Genomic DNA, 18674 nt, shown 5'->3' on the forward strand with positions numbered 1-18674 from the left:
TAATGTCATAGCCAGGGCACTGCTCATATGTCCTGTCCAAGAGCTCGAAGAACATATCTTTGGTGTCTTCATCTTTCTCCTCTGTTGGGGCATGCGCGCATATTAGGCTTATGTTGGCGAATTTAGCCTTGATGCGGATTGTCGTGATGCGCTCGCTCACACTGTTGAAACTCAAGACTTTTTGCCTGAGCCTAGTTCCAACAACAAATCCACACCCAAATAGACGCTGTCTTTGTTCTCGGTAGCAGTCGCCGTAGTAGATATCGCAGTCTTTTAGTTTGCGTTTACCCGGTCCATCCCATCGCACTTCTTGGATGGCTGTAATATCTGCCTTGCAGCAGTTTAGGGCTTCCGCTAATTGTTCGGCTGCACGTGGTCTGTTAAGGGACCTAACATTCCACGTACATATCCGAAGTTCGTTGTCCTTATTTCGTTTGCGTGGGTTGTCAACAGTGAATCCGTCCGTATCCGAGGCTTGTTGTTGCTTCGAAACTATGATATTTTTACGTGGCCAGGAAGTCACCCCGACGGCACAACCCCCAACCTGGAGGGCCAGATCCTTAGTATAACTCCAAGGAAGGGGAGCCGGATGAACCGCTCCTTATAGGCCTGGGCTCCGAATATGTCGAAGAAGCCCTATAAGGTGTTCACTAAGTAGTTCGACCTTACTGGAACTGTAGACGCCACCGTTGATTCTATCTCGAGAATTCGTCCGCTGCCGCCTGGATAAGGAGAGGAGCCTTAGTGGAAACACCTCTCCCCCCCTCTCTCGTTTGCTGCCCCCAACAACTTTCCACTGGGGTTGGAACCCAATCTCCAGTTGAGGTACTAGGCACCCGATGTTCACCGCGGGGAGGTGAGAGTAGGAGTTGATAGACAGAGGTGGGTTTTGAAAAAAACCTGTGGACGCTTGTGTCCTCTTGAATGCACATGTCTACCATTTGAACATCAATGTCTTTACTTGGTGCCACAAATTCGATGGTTTTAGGAATGCATTTAGTTTATCAGCAACAGTTGATCGGGGAATAACTGGAAAAAAAATATTTTGGTTGTCACGAAGATTTTTTAATGTTCTGTCCAGCGCCTCCAGTGACCTCTTATGGACCATTATGCATTCATCTCAAACAATTAATTTGCATACCTGTAGGATCTTGGCCATTGTGCTATTTTTGGCGATGTTACAAATTGGTGTTTCGGTGATTTGCATGTTTAATGGTAATTTCAAGGCAGAATGCGCATTTCATCCGCCTTCTATCAGAGTTGCAGCTATTCCAGATAAATCCAACGCTAGAGCAACATCATTTCGCATTTTGATCCTCGCCAAAAGCAATGCAATTAAGAACGTTTTTTTCGGAGCCTACGAGAGCATCAAGGAAACATTAAATCCTCCAAAGCGCACGCGAAGACTATTTTCATAGATATGATTGAATTTGAACTTTATGCAGCGGTAATAAATTGCATATTGACTCTTTGACGTTAGTAACTCACCTAAATTGCTTAGACAACAGTGAGTGAAATTCAAATTGACTCTACAAAACATTTGTATGGGAAAAAGAAATGGGCTGTTTTTAAGGTTTTGCCGGAAACTATTCGATTTTTTCTCGCCTTTTAAACCTTCCCTAGACCTCCACGAACATTTCAGGACTAAGATAAGATAAATCCGTTCAGTCGTTCTCGAGTTTTAGTGAGATTAACGAACAGCAATATATTTTTATATATATAAAAGATAGAACATAGAAGATTAGAAATTCACTAAAAAAACTTTTACTGAAAACGATTGATGAGACGGTAGTGATAAAATTGTGTGAAGCAAATTACTGATGATATCGTTAATAATAATCGTCCAGCCGATTATCGTTTTGGAAATAACGAAATGACTCCCGAGAACTTTGGAAAATTTATTTTGTACAAACTTTAAATATGACAGAGAAGTCAAAAAATTGAATATTTTTTAAAGTGCTATGTTCTTGTTCTCAGCTAACCATTTCCTTCTATTAACATGGAAAACCTTGTGGATATTTTATATAGACAAAGTTGTGAAAATTGTAGAATAAGTAGCATATTCATGAAAATAAGTAAAAATAAATAAAAGAACATATCATCTCAAACTAATGACGAAAATTCATAAACAATTCTGCGTGGCCGTATTAACTTAGATACTGAAGTTTTATTTTAAAGATAGATATCTACAATTAAAACCTACCTATGTAGGTATAAGAATGAATATGAAAAAAAATAAGAGATTCAACATGTAAAATGGTTTGGAAACGTTTATAAGTACCTTCACTAAATAAAATGAAATCCAATGATGAATTTATATTTTCAATAAAATGTTGCAATTCTCAAACAAAATATTAAGTTGATATCCAGATTATAAGAAACCATAAACATAGTAAATGAAAGAATAATGAAAAATAAAGAATGAAATTATAAATTCGTGCACAAATAATAAAAGAGAACATCCAACACCAGTTTGCTTATTTTGAGAAAATATACTTACCACTTCCGGAATATTTAAGGTCAACATTCGACATTCCTGCTGCATCCTCCATCTTTTTCACTGATGCAAGGCCCCAGTCCCACCATTTTTGCTCTTAGGTTCTTCACGTACCTTCTATACCTGCCTGCCTACCTGATGCTTATAGGAATACCTATGTATACCTATTTAATTCGATGATCAGTCCATTATCGATCGATTTCCATGTTCTATGCCCATTGATTCATTCTTTTTTGAACACCGATATATAGGTATTGGTATAAAAGAACAAACCAGATCATGTCCCACAGAGTAGGTATCAAAAAAAAACTTTTAAACACAAGAAAAATGGTATTATATTCAATAAAACAACACTTCATTTCCAATTTCCATGAATGGTTGACAAGATTAAACCAAAAGCCGGTAGAACCTCACCCTATCTTATTCAATTCGGGGCCTAAGAAAAAACGTCAAAACCACTTATCATCACCAAGTACACGTAAACATCGACCAAAAGAGACCAATAAACCAATTAACAGCGAATGACACAGTAATAAGCCTCATTATACACCACACCAACCACCTAAATACATATATGTACCTAACTCCATGTGCAAAAGGCGACGACGAGCAAGAGCAACGACTACGACAACGAAGACCAAGTCGAAGACGACTTACCTTTTCTCTCTTCTCATTAAGGTATGTACCTACTACCTAGGTACTTAGGTATACATGGCCGCGTGCAAAACCAAAAACTCGCTTCAAAAACTTGCAGTTGCTGTTGCTGGTTGCTGTCAAACAAACAAAACAAAAAACATCTATCTGCACGCATCCTAAAAACAAGAATTTTACAAAACCAGATATAAAGCAAAGCTTCCAGCTTCCATCTTCAATCTTCAATATTCAATCTTAAAACTTCCAAATTCCAGTGTCTTTTCTTATTGTCTGCTCGTCATCGTCGTTATATATCCCAGTATATGGTATACGTATAGTCGCAGTCTTAAAGCCCAATTTCATTCACAAACTATCTTTTCATATACCCAAACACAATACCCCATGCCACGCCTCCAGCTCACCACCACTTTCAAAAACACGGCACCAATTTGAATGGAGAAACTGAACGAATTGTTGAGACTTTCGTTAAGTCTATCTACGAGAGTAAAAAGTCGGCTATAGCTGTTTCTCTCTATCTCCCTGCCAAATGCCGATAGCCGATCGTGCAGCTCAGCGGTGTTTTGCCCAGGTAATCGATTAGTGTGAGGAAAAGATATGTTTGCAATGATAAGGTGAGTAAAGGGGAAAGAACGAAAGGTATTCCCAATCACACGTACACTCTAGCCCACTCACACACAATACAAAGACCGTTGTTTGAACGCTTACTTTACCCCATGACTGGCAGAGCAGAGCAGAGGCTATATAGCGAAGATTGGCACCCTTGCAGACAAAATGTGAACGACGATATGTCATTTGTCAATCAGTTGTAATGCTGGGCGCGAGCGAGGTTTAAACACACGCAAAAGAACACCACAGCACAAGAGACACGCAGGACATTTTTCCTCCCTAAACGCATTCTCTTGGAATAGCATGGTAACGAAGCACGAATTACGGTAATTTTTCGTCGAACAAAGTAGGTATCTTCTGTCGTTTAAACTTGCTGTTTAATTTTGAATATTTAAAAATATCGCGCGGTTAAGATTTGTATAGTTTTGTTTTTATTTGATTTAAACGAATCGAACAGGTGCTTTTCGCTCTAATTTATTTTGAAAAAATAACCGTTAAAGTCAAACTTAAATCAAGAGAAATAAGTGATGAAGTGGAAACTAGAAAATATGTGCATATAACGGTGTTTAAAAAAATATAATACATATATCTGTCTATCTACTTCAATTTAAATAAAAGTGTTGAGAAGTTTTTTTAGGGGAAAAATAAAAACGAATAAATCGTTATTATTTAAATAAAATATTAACACAAATAAAAATGAAACAAATGAGTAAAATTTCACAAAAAATCAGCACGCTGCTGCTGCCATCTAGTAAACACATCCTTGCCATTTTAATTTTAGTGACAATATTCACAACATCAGTGCATGCGTGCGGACCGGGTCGGGGTATTGGGGGACCCCGGAAAAATCGTAAGCTCACCCCGCTCGTATTCAAACAACACGTACCGAATATGTCGGAAAATACGTTAGGGGCGTCGGGCTTGAATGAGGGCCGAATAAATCGGGATGATGCCAAATTCAAGGATCTAGTACCAAATTACAATAGGGATATAATATTTAAGGACGAAGAGGGTACTGGCGCTGATCGTGTTATGACACAGGTAAGAAATTTAATCAGTTATGCGATTTTTTCGAATTGATTTGATTTAATTTAAATCTAATTATGCATTCGGAGTAGAGATACAGTAATTTTATGGGTTGTGATAGAACTATCTGTGATCTGAGATTGAAAGCAGTGAATGAATTAAACGCGTAGCCATTCTAGTTGGCTTTATGATAATTTGAAAGAAACACAACTTTATCCGTTATTTCATATCATTTTTGTGCTTTTTTATTTTTTAAACTTAATGTGGACTGATGTTTACAAACAAATGATTGCAAAACCAATCATTTTATTTTGTTTATCTATCTACTTTAGTAAAATATCGTTCGGTTAGATATGTACCTACAAGGGGGAAAATACGCTATTGGTTTATTGATAGAATTTTAATGGTTTTATTGTACAGATAACGTAGGTACTTTGGTGTAGAAATATATGTATTTTTTTAATTGCTAAAAATGTGTAATTGATTCATTAATACGAGTTTTTTTGTTATAAAGATATATTAGATGTGAGTCAGTTCATGTCTAGTTTGATTTTATGAAGCTTTTAAAAAGAATTTTAAGTTGATTATGAAAGGTCGTAATTATATTTGCGTTTCAACAATATGCACATGTAATTTTAATTGTGAGAAATAAATAGAAATAAACTAAGGGATTACAATTAGGATTTAATCAAAATGACTACTTTTAGATAGTATTCGCAGTTTTATTTATTTATGACTTGGCGGAAACTGACGATTGAAAAACCTAAAGTGATAAAACTTTAAAATGTATAATTTACTTTTTTGAAAGTACTAGCATCGTAGTTAAAATATGAACTTGAATAAACAGCGACTTAAAAACACTTAATTTTTTTTACAATATTCATTTAAATTTCTCAATTTTCTCAATCAAAAATCTGCTAACGCGGATTGTTTTATTTGGTAGACCTCAGAGATATCATATTATGAATTATTCGATAATTTGTAAACTGAATTCTTATTCAAAAAATCTGAAAAAATCAATCAATATTAACTTGAATTTTAAATATAAAAAGATATGAAAGCTAAGTTATCAATAATGTACGTAGAATTCCCGAAAATTAATTCATCCGCTGTATTTTGTCCCAAAATTGTTCAAAATGAGTTTTCTTATAGCGAAATAATGTTTGGATTTTGGTTCTGAAAATATAACGCATTTTTTGATAAATACATAGCTTTATCTGGGAGGCCTGGTAGATAGGCCTCAATTAAAGGGCAAAGATAAATTTAAATTTGTTTATAATGAATTTTCAAGTTTGATTTTTCCACAAAAACGCAATAATGGGCTCTAAATACAAAATTAGTTTTTAGATTTTTTCTGGAAATTCAGGAAATTAGAGAAACTTTGTTTCTTCGCTTTAAAATTTTAACACTCTTCTTGGGGCTTTAAATTAAAAATTGTTTTTTTTTGAGATTATTTTTGAATCAATATTTAAAGTTTATGGAAGTTTTGGAAACTTGTTGAAACTAAAATGTCAACACACTTTAATTTAAAATGTTTAGTTTTTGATATTAATTTTGGAGCAATATTCATTGTTTAAGAACATTTTGGAAACTTAAAATGTTAACCATCTTTTTGGGGCTTTAATTAATTATTTTTTGTTGTTGAGATTGTTTTTGGAACAATATTCATTGTTTGAGGAAATTTTGGAAACTTAAATTTGTATCCATCTCCTTGGGGCCTTAATTAAAATATGTTCGTTGTTGAGATTATTTTTGGAACAATATTCATAGTTTAGTTACATTTTATCAACATTGTTTCGTCGCTTCAAAATTTGGACACTCTTCTTAGGACTTTAATTAAAATTGTGTAGTTGTTGAAATCATTTTGAAACAATATTCATAGTTTAAGAACATTTTGAAAACTTTGTTTTGTCGCTTTAAAATTTGAACCCCTTTTCCTGGGACTTTATTTAAAAATGTGTCGGTGTTGAGATTATTTTCAGAACAATATTTATAGTTTTATTACATTTTGGAAACCTTGTTTCATCGCATTAAAATATTAACCCTTTTCTTGGGGTTCTAAATTAAAAATTGTGTTTGTTGGAATAATTTTTGAAAAAATATTTATAGTTTAAGGAAGTTTTGACAACTTTGTTTTGAGGCTTTGAAACTTTAACACTTTTCTTGAGCTCTAATTACAAATGTTTCGTTGTTGAGATTATTTTTGGAAGAAAATTAATAGTTTAAGGAAATTTTGAAAACTTTGTTTCGTCGCTTTTAATTTTTTTTCGACACTCTTCTTGAGACTTTAATTTAAAATGTGTCGTTGTGTAGATTATTTTTATTATTTTTGAAACAATGTTGATAGTTTATGGAAATTTTGGAAACTTTTTGTAGCTTTAAAATCTTAACACTCTTAAATTTAAAATTTGTCGTTGTTGATATTAATTTTGGACCAATATTCATTGTTTAAGGAAATTTTGGAAACTTAAAATTTGAACCCTCTTGTTGGAGCTTTAATTAAACATTGTTTAATTACTTTGTTTTGTCGCTTGATTTGAGTTTTAACACTCTTCTATTTAGTAACCTTAAAAAATTCCCTAATTTCTCAAAATTAAATTTTATTTTATGTCAGCTTGTAGATCAGCTGAATATTTGTGTCCGAAATAAGATACGAAAAATTGAGTTATAACTGTTGTAGCTACATGTGGACAGTTAAGGTTTTTTATTTTTCTCGTGATCAATAGAATAATGCATTTGTTTTTTAAATTTATTACGAACTAATCTTTTGAATAACTGAAGTATTTCCGATTAAACCTGAAAAAGGATCTCAATAAAACATATCATACATCATTTTTTTTTAGTTACGAAAACATTTTCAAGATAACATTAAAATGCCCAATTTGTTTTGAATTGAGTCAATAAAAGAAACTAGCAACACAAATAAATCAATATCTTGAGTGTACGAATTCATTAATAAAATCATTATTAATAAATAGTCTCGTCATTATTAGCGCAATTATTTGTTAATTTTAATTATTTATGTACAGTCACCATAGTTATTCATCATATGTATTACTATTATTACTATCTAAGCCCCTGTCAATTTTCAAATCCCTTAAAATTTATATTTACCACATGTCATTCATGACTATTATATGAATCGAAAAACTCAAGTTGTAAAACTAAAACCTTAGAGACTTATCATTCTAAAAATGACGAAGCAAGTTGATATGATTTTTAGTTTTGTATTAGTTTTGAAAATGTGTCACAAGGCCGTGATTTTGCATAAACGAAGAATTCCCATATATCGATGAAATTAAACACGTAATTTATTATCACAATCAATCATTACCACCAACAAAACGTTATTTATTTCAAAGATATGGACTTCGATAAGGTATAATAACTGATAACAACTAAGTATCTTAGTAATACCTAGTTAAGTCTTCTTTATCGGCCAACTAAGAGGATGTAATTTTGCAAATTAATTTGTGATGAACGAAAGAGGTTTTTTTTTATCAAATTGAGTAACTATTATTTAATTTGAATCAAATAATGATGATTTTATGATATGTTTGGAGAATTAATTAAAATTGAAAGTTGAAATTAATTCACTAAAAAATAGAAAAGAAATATTTCAAGTGAATAGGTGTGATTAATTGGGATCAACTTGACAACGACAATAATAAAAGTAATAACAAGAGCTTAGGAGCGACGCGACGCACGTCGACGGACGTTGGACGTTGCGGCAGCGTGCAACACATTCCTTCTGGATTTGTTTTGATAACACGGTTGATTGAACGTTGTTGTCATGTTTTCTTTTTCTGTTCTCTATATAAATGTTGTTGTCTTATCATTTCGATGAAGCGGGCGATAAGGCCAACGTGAGTGGGTTTTAAATTCATTCCATATACCGTTATTTTATTTTGTTTTGATGGGTGGCTCAAAGGGGGGATCAAATAAATGTGCCTATATTTATATTGTGGGGCAAGATAAATGCATAGAAAAACATAGGTTTATATTATTTTTGTTTTTTAAATCAGTAAGTAGTAAGTACTTTTGTTTAAATATTTACCTTGATGCGATAATACATGAGTTGGGACAGCGTGTTACCACAGTATATTAATACCATTAAGTTAGTAAAAAAAAGATCAGACAAATCGATAAGGTAGTCCGTTTCAAGTGGAAGGGGAGCTTAAGGTAGATTAGTAATCACATACGTGATTCTATAAAAAAAAAAAAAAATTAAGCTGAAACTCTATATTAAGATACAAATTTACTGCCGCTGTTTACCTGACGTTTGTGATGTATTTGTGTATTTATTTATAATCAAAGTGAATTAATTTAAGTTCTTCCTGTCATTAATTGTAATAACTTTGAAGAAAAAACATAAAAGGAACTAAACAACAACCCTGTGGTGTTCCAGAATGAATTTTGATTAAAATAATAAATCTATCCTTAATTCAAAAAAGACTTAAACTACACGAACAAGCAGAGGAAATATAATGCCTAATGACATTTTTTTTATTTTGCACAGCAATCTTATGACTAGGCTAGATGTTATACGCCTTAAGTTATCTATAGAACCACTACTACTCCCAATCATAACCAGCATGAATGGGGAGAAGTTTGTCTCTATGAACCATGGGTGGTTTTAAAGTTGTAAAATGAGATAAAGTCCAATAAACTGATACGATTTATTACTTTAAGACCAAACGAACATCAATGACTAAGTTGGAAATTTATTTGACACAAACATGAAAAATGGTGTTTGCACAAATAATTTTGGTCTTGATAATTTATTTCTTAGATAAAAATTATTTATTAGAATTTTTTTTTGTATTTTTACTACCAATGTGTATATGAATTAAACATGTTTGGTGACAAAAAAACCTTTAGTTGTATAGCAGTCGAAAAAGATTAAGCAGATCTTTTGTAGATCAATTGTATATTTGAAATGATTGCGACAGTTAATTTTTTGGATAAATGATACCTCTACTGCTCTGCTTTCTGATGCCAAAGTTGATTTAAATCCTGAATAATAATAATTAATTTTAGTTTAACTTTGAAAATGGTAGCAAGGCATAGTTGAATGGTTAAACTAAATAAGTTCTGAACCTTTGCTCACATTGATTTCTTTATTAAAGTCCGGTCGAGGCACCCTAAGTACAAGTAAAGATATCGATTTCAAATAAGTAGCGGAAACACTATGTGTGAAACACAACATCATTTAAGTGACCACCGTCCGAATTGATGCAAGCTTCGATTCTTCTAAGGTAATTTTCGACCACTTTTTGACTTTTCTCAGCTATAACTTGAGAAATGTTGGTTTCTAAGTGTTCAAGAGTTGCAGGTTAATCTGCATAAACACGGTCTTTCGCATAACCCTACAAAAAAAGTTTAGTGTTCTCAAATCGCATGATCTTGGTGGACAGTTGATATTGCCACGACGAGAAAATACCCTGCGAGGAAATTTCTCTTGCAATAAAACCATATTTGCAAAAAAAGTAGATTATCGGATGACCATAACTCTCTGACGGAACTATTGTCGTTTTTGAAGAAGTATGGTCCAATCACACCTCCGGACCAATCAGTGACTTTTTTGGATTGTTATGACCTCTCTTCAATTACTTGAGGAATTTCAAAATAGACAATTTGGTTTTTAACATAAGAGAAAGAGCTTCGTCGCTGAAGTTTTCTTGTGTTCGAAAAATCGACGCCCACCGACTATTGTCCAAGCACCCAATCGAAGTATCTACGACTCACATTTTGAATGGTCAGCTGGATTCAGTTAATGTGTGAGCTGGACTTTTTATGAATGTAGGTGTAGTTCCAAATGCAAAATACGCCATAATGTGTAATAAAACAGTCCTATTTCCTGAGAACGACGAGGAATTGACACATTCGTAAAGCAGGAACCAAACAGGAAAATTCTAACTACCGTCCAATCTTCAAACTGTCCACCAATCCAAAACTTTTTGAAAAACTTGTGTGTGATAAGTTTTCATTTTTACTCAAGGAAGTAATATCGCCTTTCCAGCATGGCTTTGTATCGGGCAGGTCGACAACTATTAACCTTTCCATTTTCACTAAAATTGAGGCAGGGTATCAGGTTGACGTCATCTATACTGACTTTGGTAGAGTCAGCCACACTATTCTACTGAATAAACTATTAAGAATTGGTTTTCATTCAAATATTTTGCAGTGGTTGAAATCTTATCTTATAGGACGCATTCAATATGTATCCATTGGAAATTTTCTCTCTACTCCTGTACATGTGTCATCAGGAGTCCCATAAGGTAGTCACCTGGGACCCTTACTATTTCTTATATTTATTAATGACATGCCTGATTAATAGGCTTAATTCAGACTTTTCAGACCCTTAGACTATTAAATCTCTTTTTTATTATTTTATTTTATTATTATACGTAAGATCTATTTTAGATAGATTATTTTACAAAAATTGAAAGAGTCCAAAAGAATTTCACTAGGTTTGTTGTATGGAATCTTGGATGGAATATTGAAGTTCCTTCTTATGCTAGGAGATGCAAACTTATCGGTTTACAGTCACTTGAAAATCTTCTCTGTTTTATTTATTCGTGATATTCTGTTGCATCATATCAACTGCCTATACCTTCCACCTTTAATAGAATTAAATATACCTCCTCGTCAACTTAGAGATTATGATCTATTCCACGTAAGTTACTTTAGGGTTAAATACGCTGTTAATAAGTCTGTAACTCGCTGTGTTAGAGAAACCAATTCTGTGTCTAATGAAATAGATTTTAATTAGAGTCACCTTAAAAAATAAACTTCTGTTCATTTTCCTTAATACTAATTGACATTTATTTATTTATTAATGTATGTTTTATTTATTTATTGTTTGCTTTGTTTAAATATTAATTTAATTTTAATTTTAAGTAGTCTGTAAGATGATCAATGTAATCTCTGTTTCATGAATAAACTAAACTAAACTCATTCGGGTCTTTGACAACGCTTTCACTCACAGCAGCGATATTTTCAGTGGTACGTCTTATAATATCTATGACCAATCCAATCTCTTCAAATTTCTTCACAATTTTTCCAATTGATTGCGCATCTGGACGATGGTAGATTCACCATTTTTGTAGTAGATTCTAACAATTTGTGTGCGTCGTGAATGTAAGAATTTCAACTGAAAAAAAATTGTTTTAATAACTTATTTTGACAAATGTCCAGTTCTATAGTTTTAAAACCACAAAATGGATAAACCTTTATGACTAAATCTCGAAAGAAATTAGTTTAAACTTTAATAAATTGATTGGATACTTTTTGTCAACTTTCGAGTTACATTTTTGGCTTTTTATAAGAAAAAGTACATGGGAAGTTATCGTAGTGAGTCACACCCCAACCTCTATTTTTATCTAACTTCAATCTATTTATGTTTAATTTTGCAAAAAAAGAAACCGATGATTAATTTTGACTCCTCATTTCTTTTGATGTGTTCCGAAAGAAAAACAAAATCAAACAACAAACAAATCCCTCAAAATATTCGGGAATCTTATCTTGAAAAGCTGTGATATTTAAGCGCCTCTGTTTTAATGCCATACACGTATAGTGTCGTGACACTGGTGTTTGAAATTCACGTCTCTAATAATAATCATAATGAATTTTAATATCAATAAAAATAAAAAAAAACTAAGAACCTCAAGGTGGAGAGCTTAAGATAATAAAAGAAAGGAGACCTCCTCTTAATGGATCCCTTATCTTGTGAAACCAACAATTCGAAGTCATCCAAATGGAGAAGATAATCTTCGGTTTATTTGTTTCTTCTTTAATTTTAAGTGATTTCACTTTTTGTTTTGTGTGATTATAATATATGTATGTTAAGAATTTGGATATGGAGGTAGATATGTCGATATTCGATGACATGGTGAGAGGAGACGACAATCCAAATGATGATGATGATTACTGACCATCTCCACTCCAGAAGTATTATAATGTTTAACATCGCACAAAACATTTCATCAACAAAATGTAACTCGATCCTTGTGGATCTGGATGTGTCTTTGGTACTTCACAACATTACACAGCCTCCACATTCAGATAGATACAAATGTATATGTATGTAGACAGAGTATTAGGGTATAAATTAATTCGGGCGAGTAGGGATTTCTTCACATTTGCGCTGAAAGAAGGATCATCATCGCCGCTCGTCATCGTCGTCATCGTCGTCATCGGTCGCTCGTTGGTTGTCGCACGGTCGTTATATTCTGACGTTAACCTTCGTCTTATATACGGTTACCAATAACACTTTCATCATGATCGACTTCTTCGACCGACTTCGATGGCGATATGGCGGCTTCATTGTGAATGATGTCATGTTGGATTTGTGGTTTTGTTTTGATTTACTAGAAATGTGCATGGGGCCGTGGGAACAGCGCACATAATATCTCTGCGCAAAACTATCACGTCTATCACATTTCGATCAAAGGCATCAAAGGGAGACGAAGACGGCAGAGATAGAGACACACAGTTCACCACTCTATACGCATTAGCTCACAGTGGGAGACACGAGAAATACTCGTATGTATAAAAATGGTATTAATTTTGTGCAAATCCTATACAAAAAGATATCAAATTCGAAAATTCCGCGTGTGATATTGATATCACCACGGGTCTGTGTGTAAATTAATCCGCAATATATTAAGATTAGCGACACGAATTTGCAAAATGTAGATATAAGTTCTTTTTTTTTGCCATGTTTCGTCAATAGTTTGTGGGGAAAAATTGTCACATGTATCGAGTTTCAAAAAAAAGTCCTAAATGGCAAACGTTCGCTTTATAAACAAAAACTAGATTATGTGTTTTTCTATTTCTTATAATGAGTTTTTTAATAACGTGGCGCCTAATTAAAAAACCTGAAACAAAAAGCGTGTTGAAACCGTCTTAAAAGAAAATCAAGCTTAAGTGGCGCCCAACCAAAGACCACACTTAATACAAAAAAAACACATACTTGTTACTTTACTGAACGGCATATGTCGTGATTGTTTTGTATTTAAAATCGATTAGAATCCTGAAACAAAAAGCGTGTTGAAACTGTCTTATAAGAACATCAAGCTTAAGTGGCGCCCAACCAGAGACCACAATTAATACAAAAAAACACATACTTGTTACTTTAATGAACGGCATATGTCGTGATTGTTTTGTCTTTAAAATTGAATAATTAAAGACAACATAAATAAACAGAGATTGTCAAAATAGTGACAAATCTCTTATGCTTCTCTTAAACTACTAAACTTTAAATCAAACTTTACATAAAAGGAAGCAAATATGAATGTAAATTTCAATGTTTTTTTTTTGTTGTTTAAATTAATTTCATCAAAAGAAGTCATTTGTCAATTTGATTGTTTTAGTTTTTAATTAAAAATTCCTTTCACTTTGGTTTAAAGTAACATCAACTCATTGTTCGGCTTGTATTTAAAGATGACGTTAAAACAACAAGAAACAAACAAAATGAAATATTATAATTATGTTTTTAGCAGTTTCAAATAAGAAGCTGGTTTCAAGACCTAAACTTACATGTGTATATGTGTATGATTGTTAAACTCTGATTAATTGAAAGCATAGCTTTGTTTTTGTCGAACAGCATCTTGAAGCTATAATCGGAAAATCATTTTGAATTTGTTTTAAATTTAAATTCTTGATGTTATGTTGGAATGTTCCACAAAATTCACCCAAAGTATACTTCTTCAGATTTATCGAATGTCAGACAGGTCAAACTTTCAATAAATGGCGCTATAAAACATCAACAATAAACCTAGAAACTTCGTCAAGTGTCAAGTAGCATCATCATCATAATCGTCATAGTCATCTGACAGGTCTAGCATCATTCTTTAACGTCATTTACCATCCCCAATAAAATAAGATGGACAAATTGAGGAACGTGACGTAAAAAAGTAAAAAAAAAAATAAGAAACTATAAAACGACGGATTAAGATGGAATTTACCTGATCTCCTGGACTGCATTATGTTCTAATTAATTGCACAAATTAATCTAGACTGACATTAAGTGGACACAAGGTTTCATGTGCATGATGTATCTCTGTCTGTTGGTTACCGCATGCGAGATATTTTACGCTTGCAACGATGACGACCGACGCGACGACCAACGACGCACGATAGCAACCTGGGTAGCGTTTGAATACAATGTTATGTTTTTTCCTTAACAAATATTTGGTTGTTGCTGCTGGGCATTGTTATTGTGTATGTCACTTCGGATCAGAAAGAAAAAAAAAGCTCAATTTAACTGGATGGCTGTCCAAACCGAAGGGGCATAAAGTGTCCTCTTGAATTGGTGTTTCAATTAATCATAAAATCTGAAAAAAGGTGAGTAATTGACTACAAGCCAACTTGGACGGATGGAGTGCCACAATCTACACCCACAAATTGGTTATTTGATGTTTGTTGCAAATTCAGTATTTTGTGTTTTGTTGTTGTTTTATTTTAAGGATTGACCTTTTTGGTTTGCGATATTATCAATCACTCAGTTTCTGTCATAACAAAATAAATGAAATTAAAGTAACGTTCAGCTTGTGTACCTGAGTGGAAAAACGAGCGTCACACATTCTTGCCAAATGATCACGATTCAAAAATCTTGTAGTTCTCCTTTGGAGCCTCTGATGGCATTCCACAAAGTCCGCCACTGTTAACAAAGAAAATCTCATATCAATAAACGATCATTATATAAAATTTCAAATGAGTGCGAAATGGATTCACTAATAAATTATGCCAACAAACCGCCGCGCCGCCGCCGCCACCACCGCCACCGACACAGCCACCTCCGCTGTCGCTGCCGCAACCACTGCGGTCGGTCGCGGTGGTTTTTGTTTGGCATTGTTCTTCAAAGATCCCATTATGATGGTTGTGTCTTGTATGTTTATAAAATCAAAGAATGATAAACAAACCTCTAAAACTCTCTTTTCGAAATAATCGTTTTATTGAGGATTTTGATCCTTTTTAATTTCGGCTTTTCGCTTTTACGATCTGGTTATGGATCACTTTAGCATTTTATTGCGCTTGCAGAATTTAAGTTCGAACTGTCTACATACAACAACTACCTGAACCTAAAGGTTTCTCTTAGTTTGATAGATCTCAGCTGGTATATTAGAATAGGTAGTATATGGTATTTTGATATCTCGAACATCCTGTTTAAGTATATCGAATTTGAAATCCGTGAAAATCAAAGAACTATTGAATGTTTGGTATCAGTGTCGTCACACTATAAACACTTTACCTATATAGCTCTAGCTTCCCATTTAGACAGAGGCTATTATAACCAAATTGGTTAGGTGCGCTCGCCATGACATCAAAACAATCCAATATTGATGGTTGATGTTTGATGGTAAATCTTTTCCAAACAATGAATAGGGTGTTCCATTGTACCACAATGTCCTTGTATAAAAATTTATGACACATAATTTGAAACACATAGCCAACTACGTACGTTTGATGTTCGATACAATCTCTTCAAAAACGCTCCATAGATGCGATGCTGTAGAATAGTATGCCGGCCGACCGGCCCGACCCGTCCATTCGTTGCCGCACAAGGACAAATTCTCTTTCATCAAATGATAATTGCTTTGCGACATTGAATTGCCATCTACAGCTACTACTTAGTAGTAATAAGGCGTATCGATGTTGTTTTTGAAATCTTTTTTGATGAAAAATATAAAATATTCGAAGAAAAGGTGAGTGTTTTATATTTGACATGTTATGTCCTTGGATAAAAATGAGTTTATTTTTATGATGCCAGAAGCAAGGTCACTACTCCGAAACCCATCAGCTACTTTTTCCTATTCATTTTTACAACAAGAAGTTACTGCGCGACATTGTGACTGTGACTATGACTATGACTGTGACGTTATGACAGTAGCAAAAGGATATGTTTTGTCGCACTAAATCAATATGTGAATATTGATTTCCAGTGGCGCGTGTCTTTTATGTTGATTTCACTTAAAATGAACTGTCAATAAAAGTTGTTTGTTTGCTTTAATGGACAGAGCAAGGTTATTGCTGGTGTACTCTTAAGAGTACTATATAAATATTGTTGTATGAAAACAGAGTTCTTTTTATTTTTAAATGTCAGTTCAAAGATAATAACCATGCGATAGCGGTACTGTTTTGCCTTTTTCATTTGCCAAGTTTTTAAGAAATTATAAATTTCATTCAAGTCATATTGTCAATATTTGAAATGATATGTATCGGCATTTAATAGAAACTTTTATTTTAATGTCAATCAAAAGTTGTATCAAAATCAACAAATAATAAACTATTTATAGCAAGTTTGCATCAGGCATTCGGGAAGTGTTTTAAGATCATGTTGATACTCAAAGACAAGAAAGCACACTCTTGTGAGCTGAAGTTTGTATGCTTAATTCTGTTTTGTTAACAAACAGACTGTAATAGTTGACAAAAAGTTGATAAGACTTTTTAATAACTTCCAAAAAGTCAGTTTCATTAGACAAGAAAACCAGTACTGAAAATGGGCCTTACATAAGTTTGTATGCTTTGCTTAATCAGGTACATTCGTACAACATCAAAAAAGTTAACAAGTGTTATCTTAGAAAAACTAAAAATATTTTTAACAATCATAATTATAACTTTGATTATGTGCTAATTAAATTTATTAAGAAAATGATTTATTTGCATGATATCACAAATAATCCACACGCCTAAAAAATCTGCATATCATTACTGAGATGTCAATTATTGATATTATAAATTTTATAAGTGATATCAAATAAATCAACATAACTTAAATCTAAAGCTCATAATAAACACTTCTTATTGTTTATTTATTGAAAGTAATTTCGTGCTTTTAGTATTTGCGTATCTTATCAACAATTTCTAAATTAAAATGATTTTGTATGTAGCTCTTCAAAAACAATATAATTACAGATAAATTTATTTATTAATAAATTTATTTGAGAACTACTTGTGTAGTTTAAAAGCAAATAATAGTACAGGGTCCGGCAAAAAGATCTCCCATATTTTAAAAGGCCTATGACAAATATATAAACAAATTATTTTTTTAAATTTAATACAATGCCATTTTACATTAAATAAAATGTTAACTTAGTTTTAAACATCATATCCATTAAATATTGTCCTCTATTATTAATACATTTACAAAGCATTTCCCGGAAGTTTTCCATTGCTCGTCGAGTAATTTGTGGTGTAATGGCTGCCACTTCCAGAGTGATTGTCTCCTTAAGGGATTCCAAAGATGTTGGGCGATGAGTGTAGACTTGGACCATTAAATGTCCCTAAAGAAAAAAATCACAAGGTGATAAATCAGCGGACCTTAGTGGCCAGGTAAAGTCTCCTTGTAAAGAAGGTTAGGTGAGGTTGAGGGGCTGAAAGTTGATGTCTTTACCGTCACACTTAGATCAATACAGATCCATTGTGATACTCGTGAGTATTGCTACTCAAGCTATAAAGAAAAACCTATGTGTTCAGTTAGTCAAGCCATTTAGAGGCTTTGACGAAGTTCAGAATGTTAGTACCTGGCGTACTAGAGAGTTCTTCTAAATCCCCGAAGAAATAGTTGTCAAGCAGTTTCTTCCTTTGATTGGAGAGTGCGGGAAAGTCACACAGAAATTGGGGGCCTCCATGTACCTCCATCATCTGAGCTGAATCTCATCTTTCCGTACTTTGTTTGTTAAAACAGGGCCAGATCTTTCTGTTAGTGCCGCAGGTTATTCTTTTTGAGATTTCCTGTTTTACATAACAGTTAGGGGTGCTAACTAGCTGAGCTTGGCTTGCGTCAAGAATTGACCCTTATCTTGCTAATTCATCGGCTTTCTCGCCTAGTACAGCGCTGTGGCCTGAGACCTAGCAGAGCCCCATGTTGTGCTGTGCGCCAAGA

At 33.4% G+C, this 18674-nt stretch overlaps 1 protein-coding gene across 1 annotated transcript in view; it reads left to right on the forward strand.

Moving 5' to 3' along the window:
* Positions 1–4204: 4204 nt before the first annotated feature.
* The window catches only part of LOC129942778 (protein hedgehog), a 38032-nt gene continuing 23562 nt past the window's right edge, over positions 4205–18674 (forward strand). The window contains exon 1 of the mRNA XM_056051847.1: positions 4205–4798. Within this exon, the coding sequence (XP_055907822.1) occupies positions 4454–4798 (345 nt within the window). The 5' untranslated portion in view covers positions 4205–4453. The remainder of the gene's footprint in view (positions 4799–18674) is intronic.

This window comes from Eupeodes corollae, chromosome 1 (assembly GCF_945859685.1).
Source record: "Eupeodes corollae chromosome 1, idEupCoro1.1, whole genome shotgun sequence".
NCBI classification, from domain to species: Eukaryota; Metazoa; Arthropoda; class Insecta; order Diptera; family Syrphidae; genus Eupeodes; species Eupeodes corollae.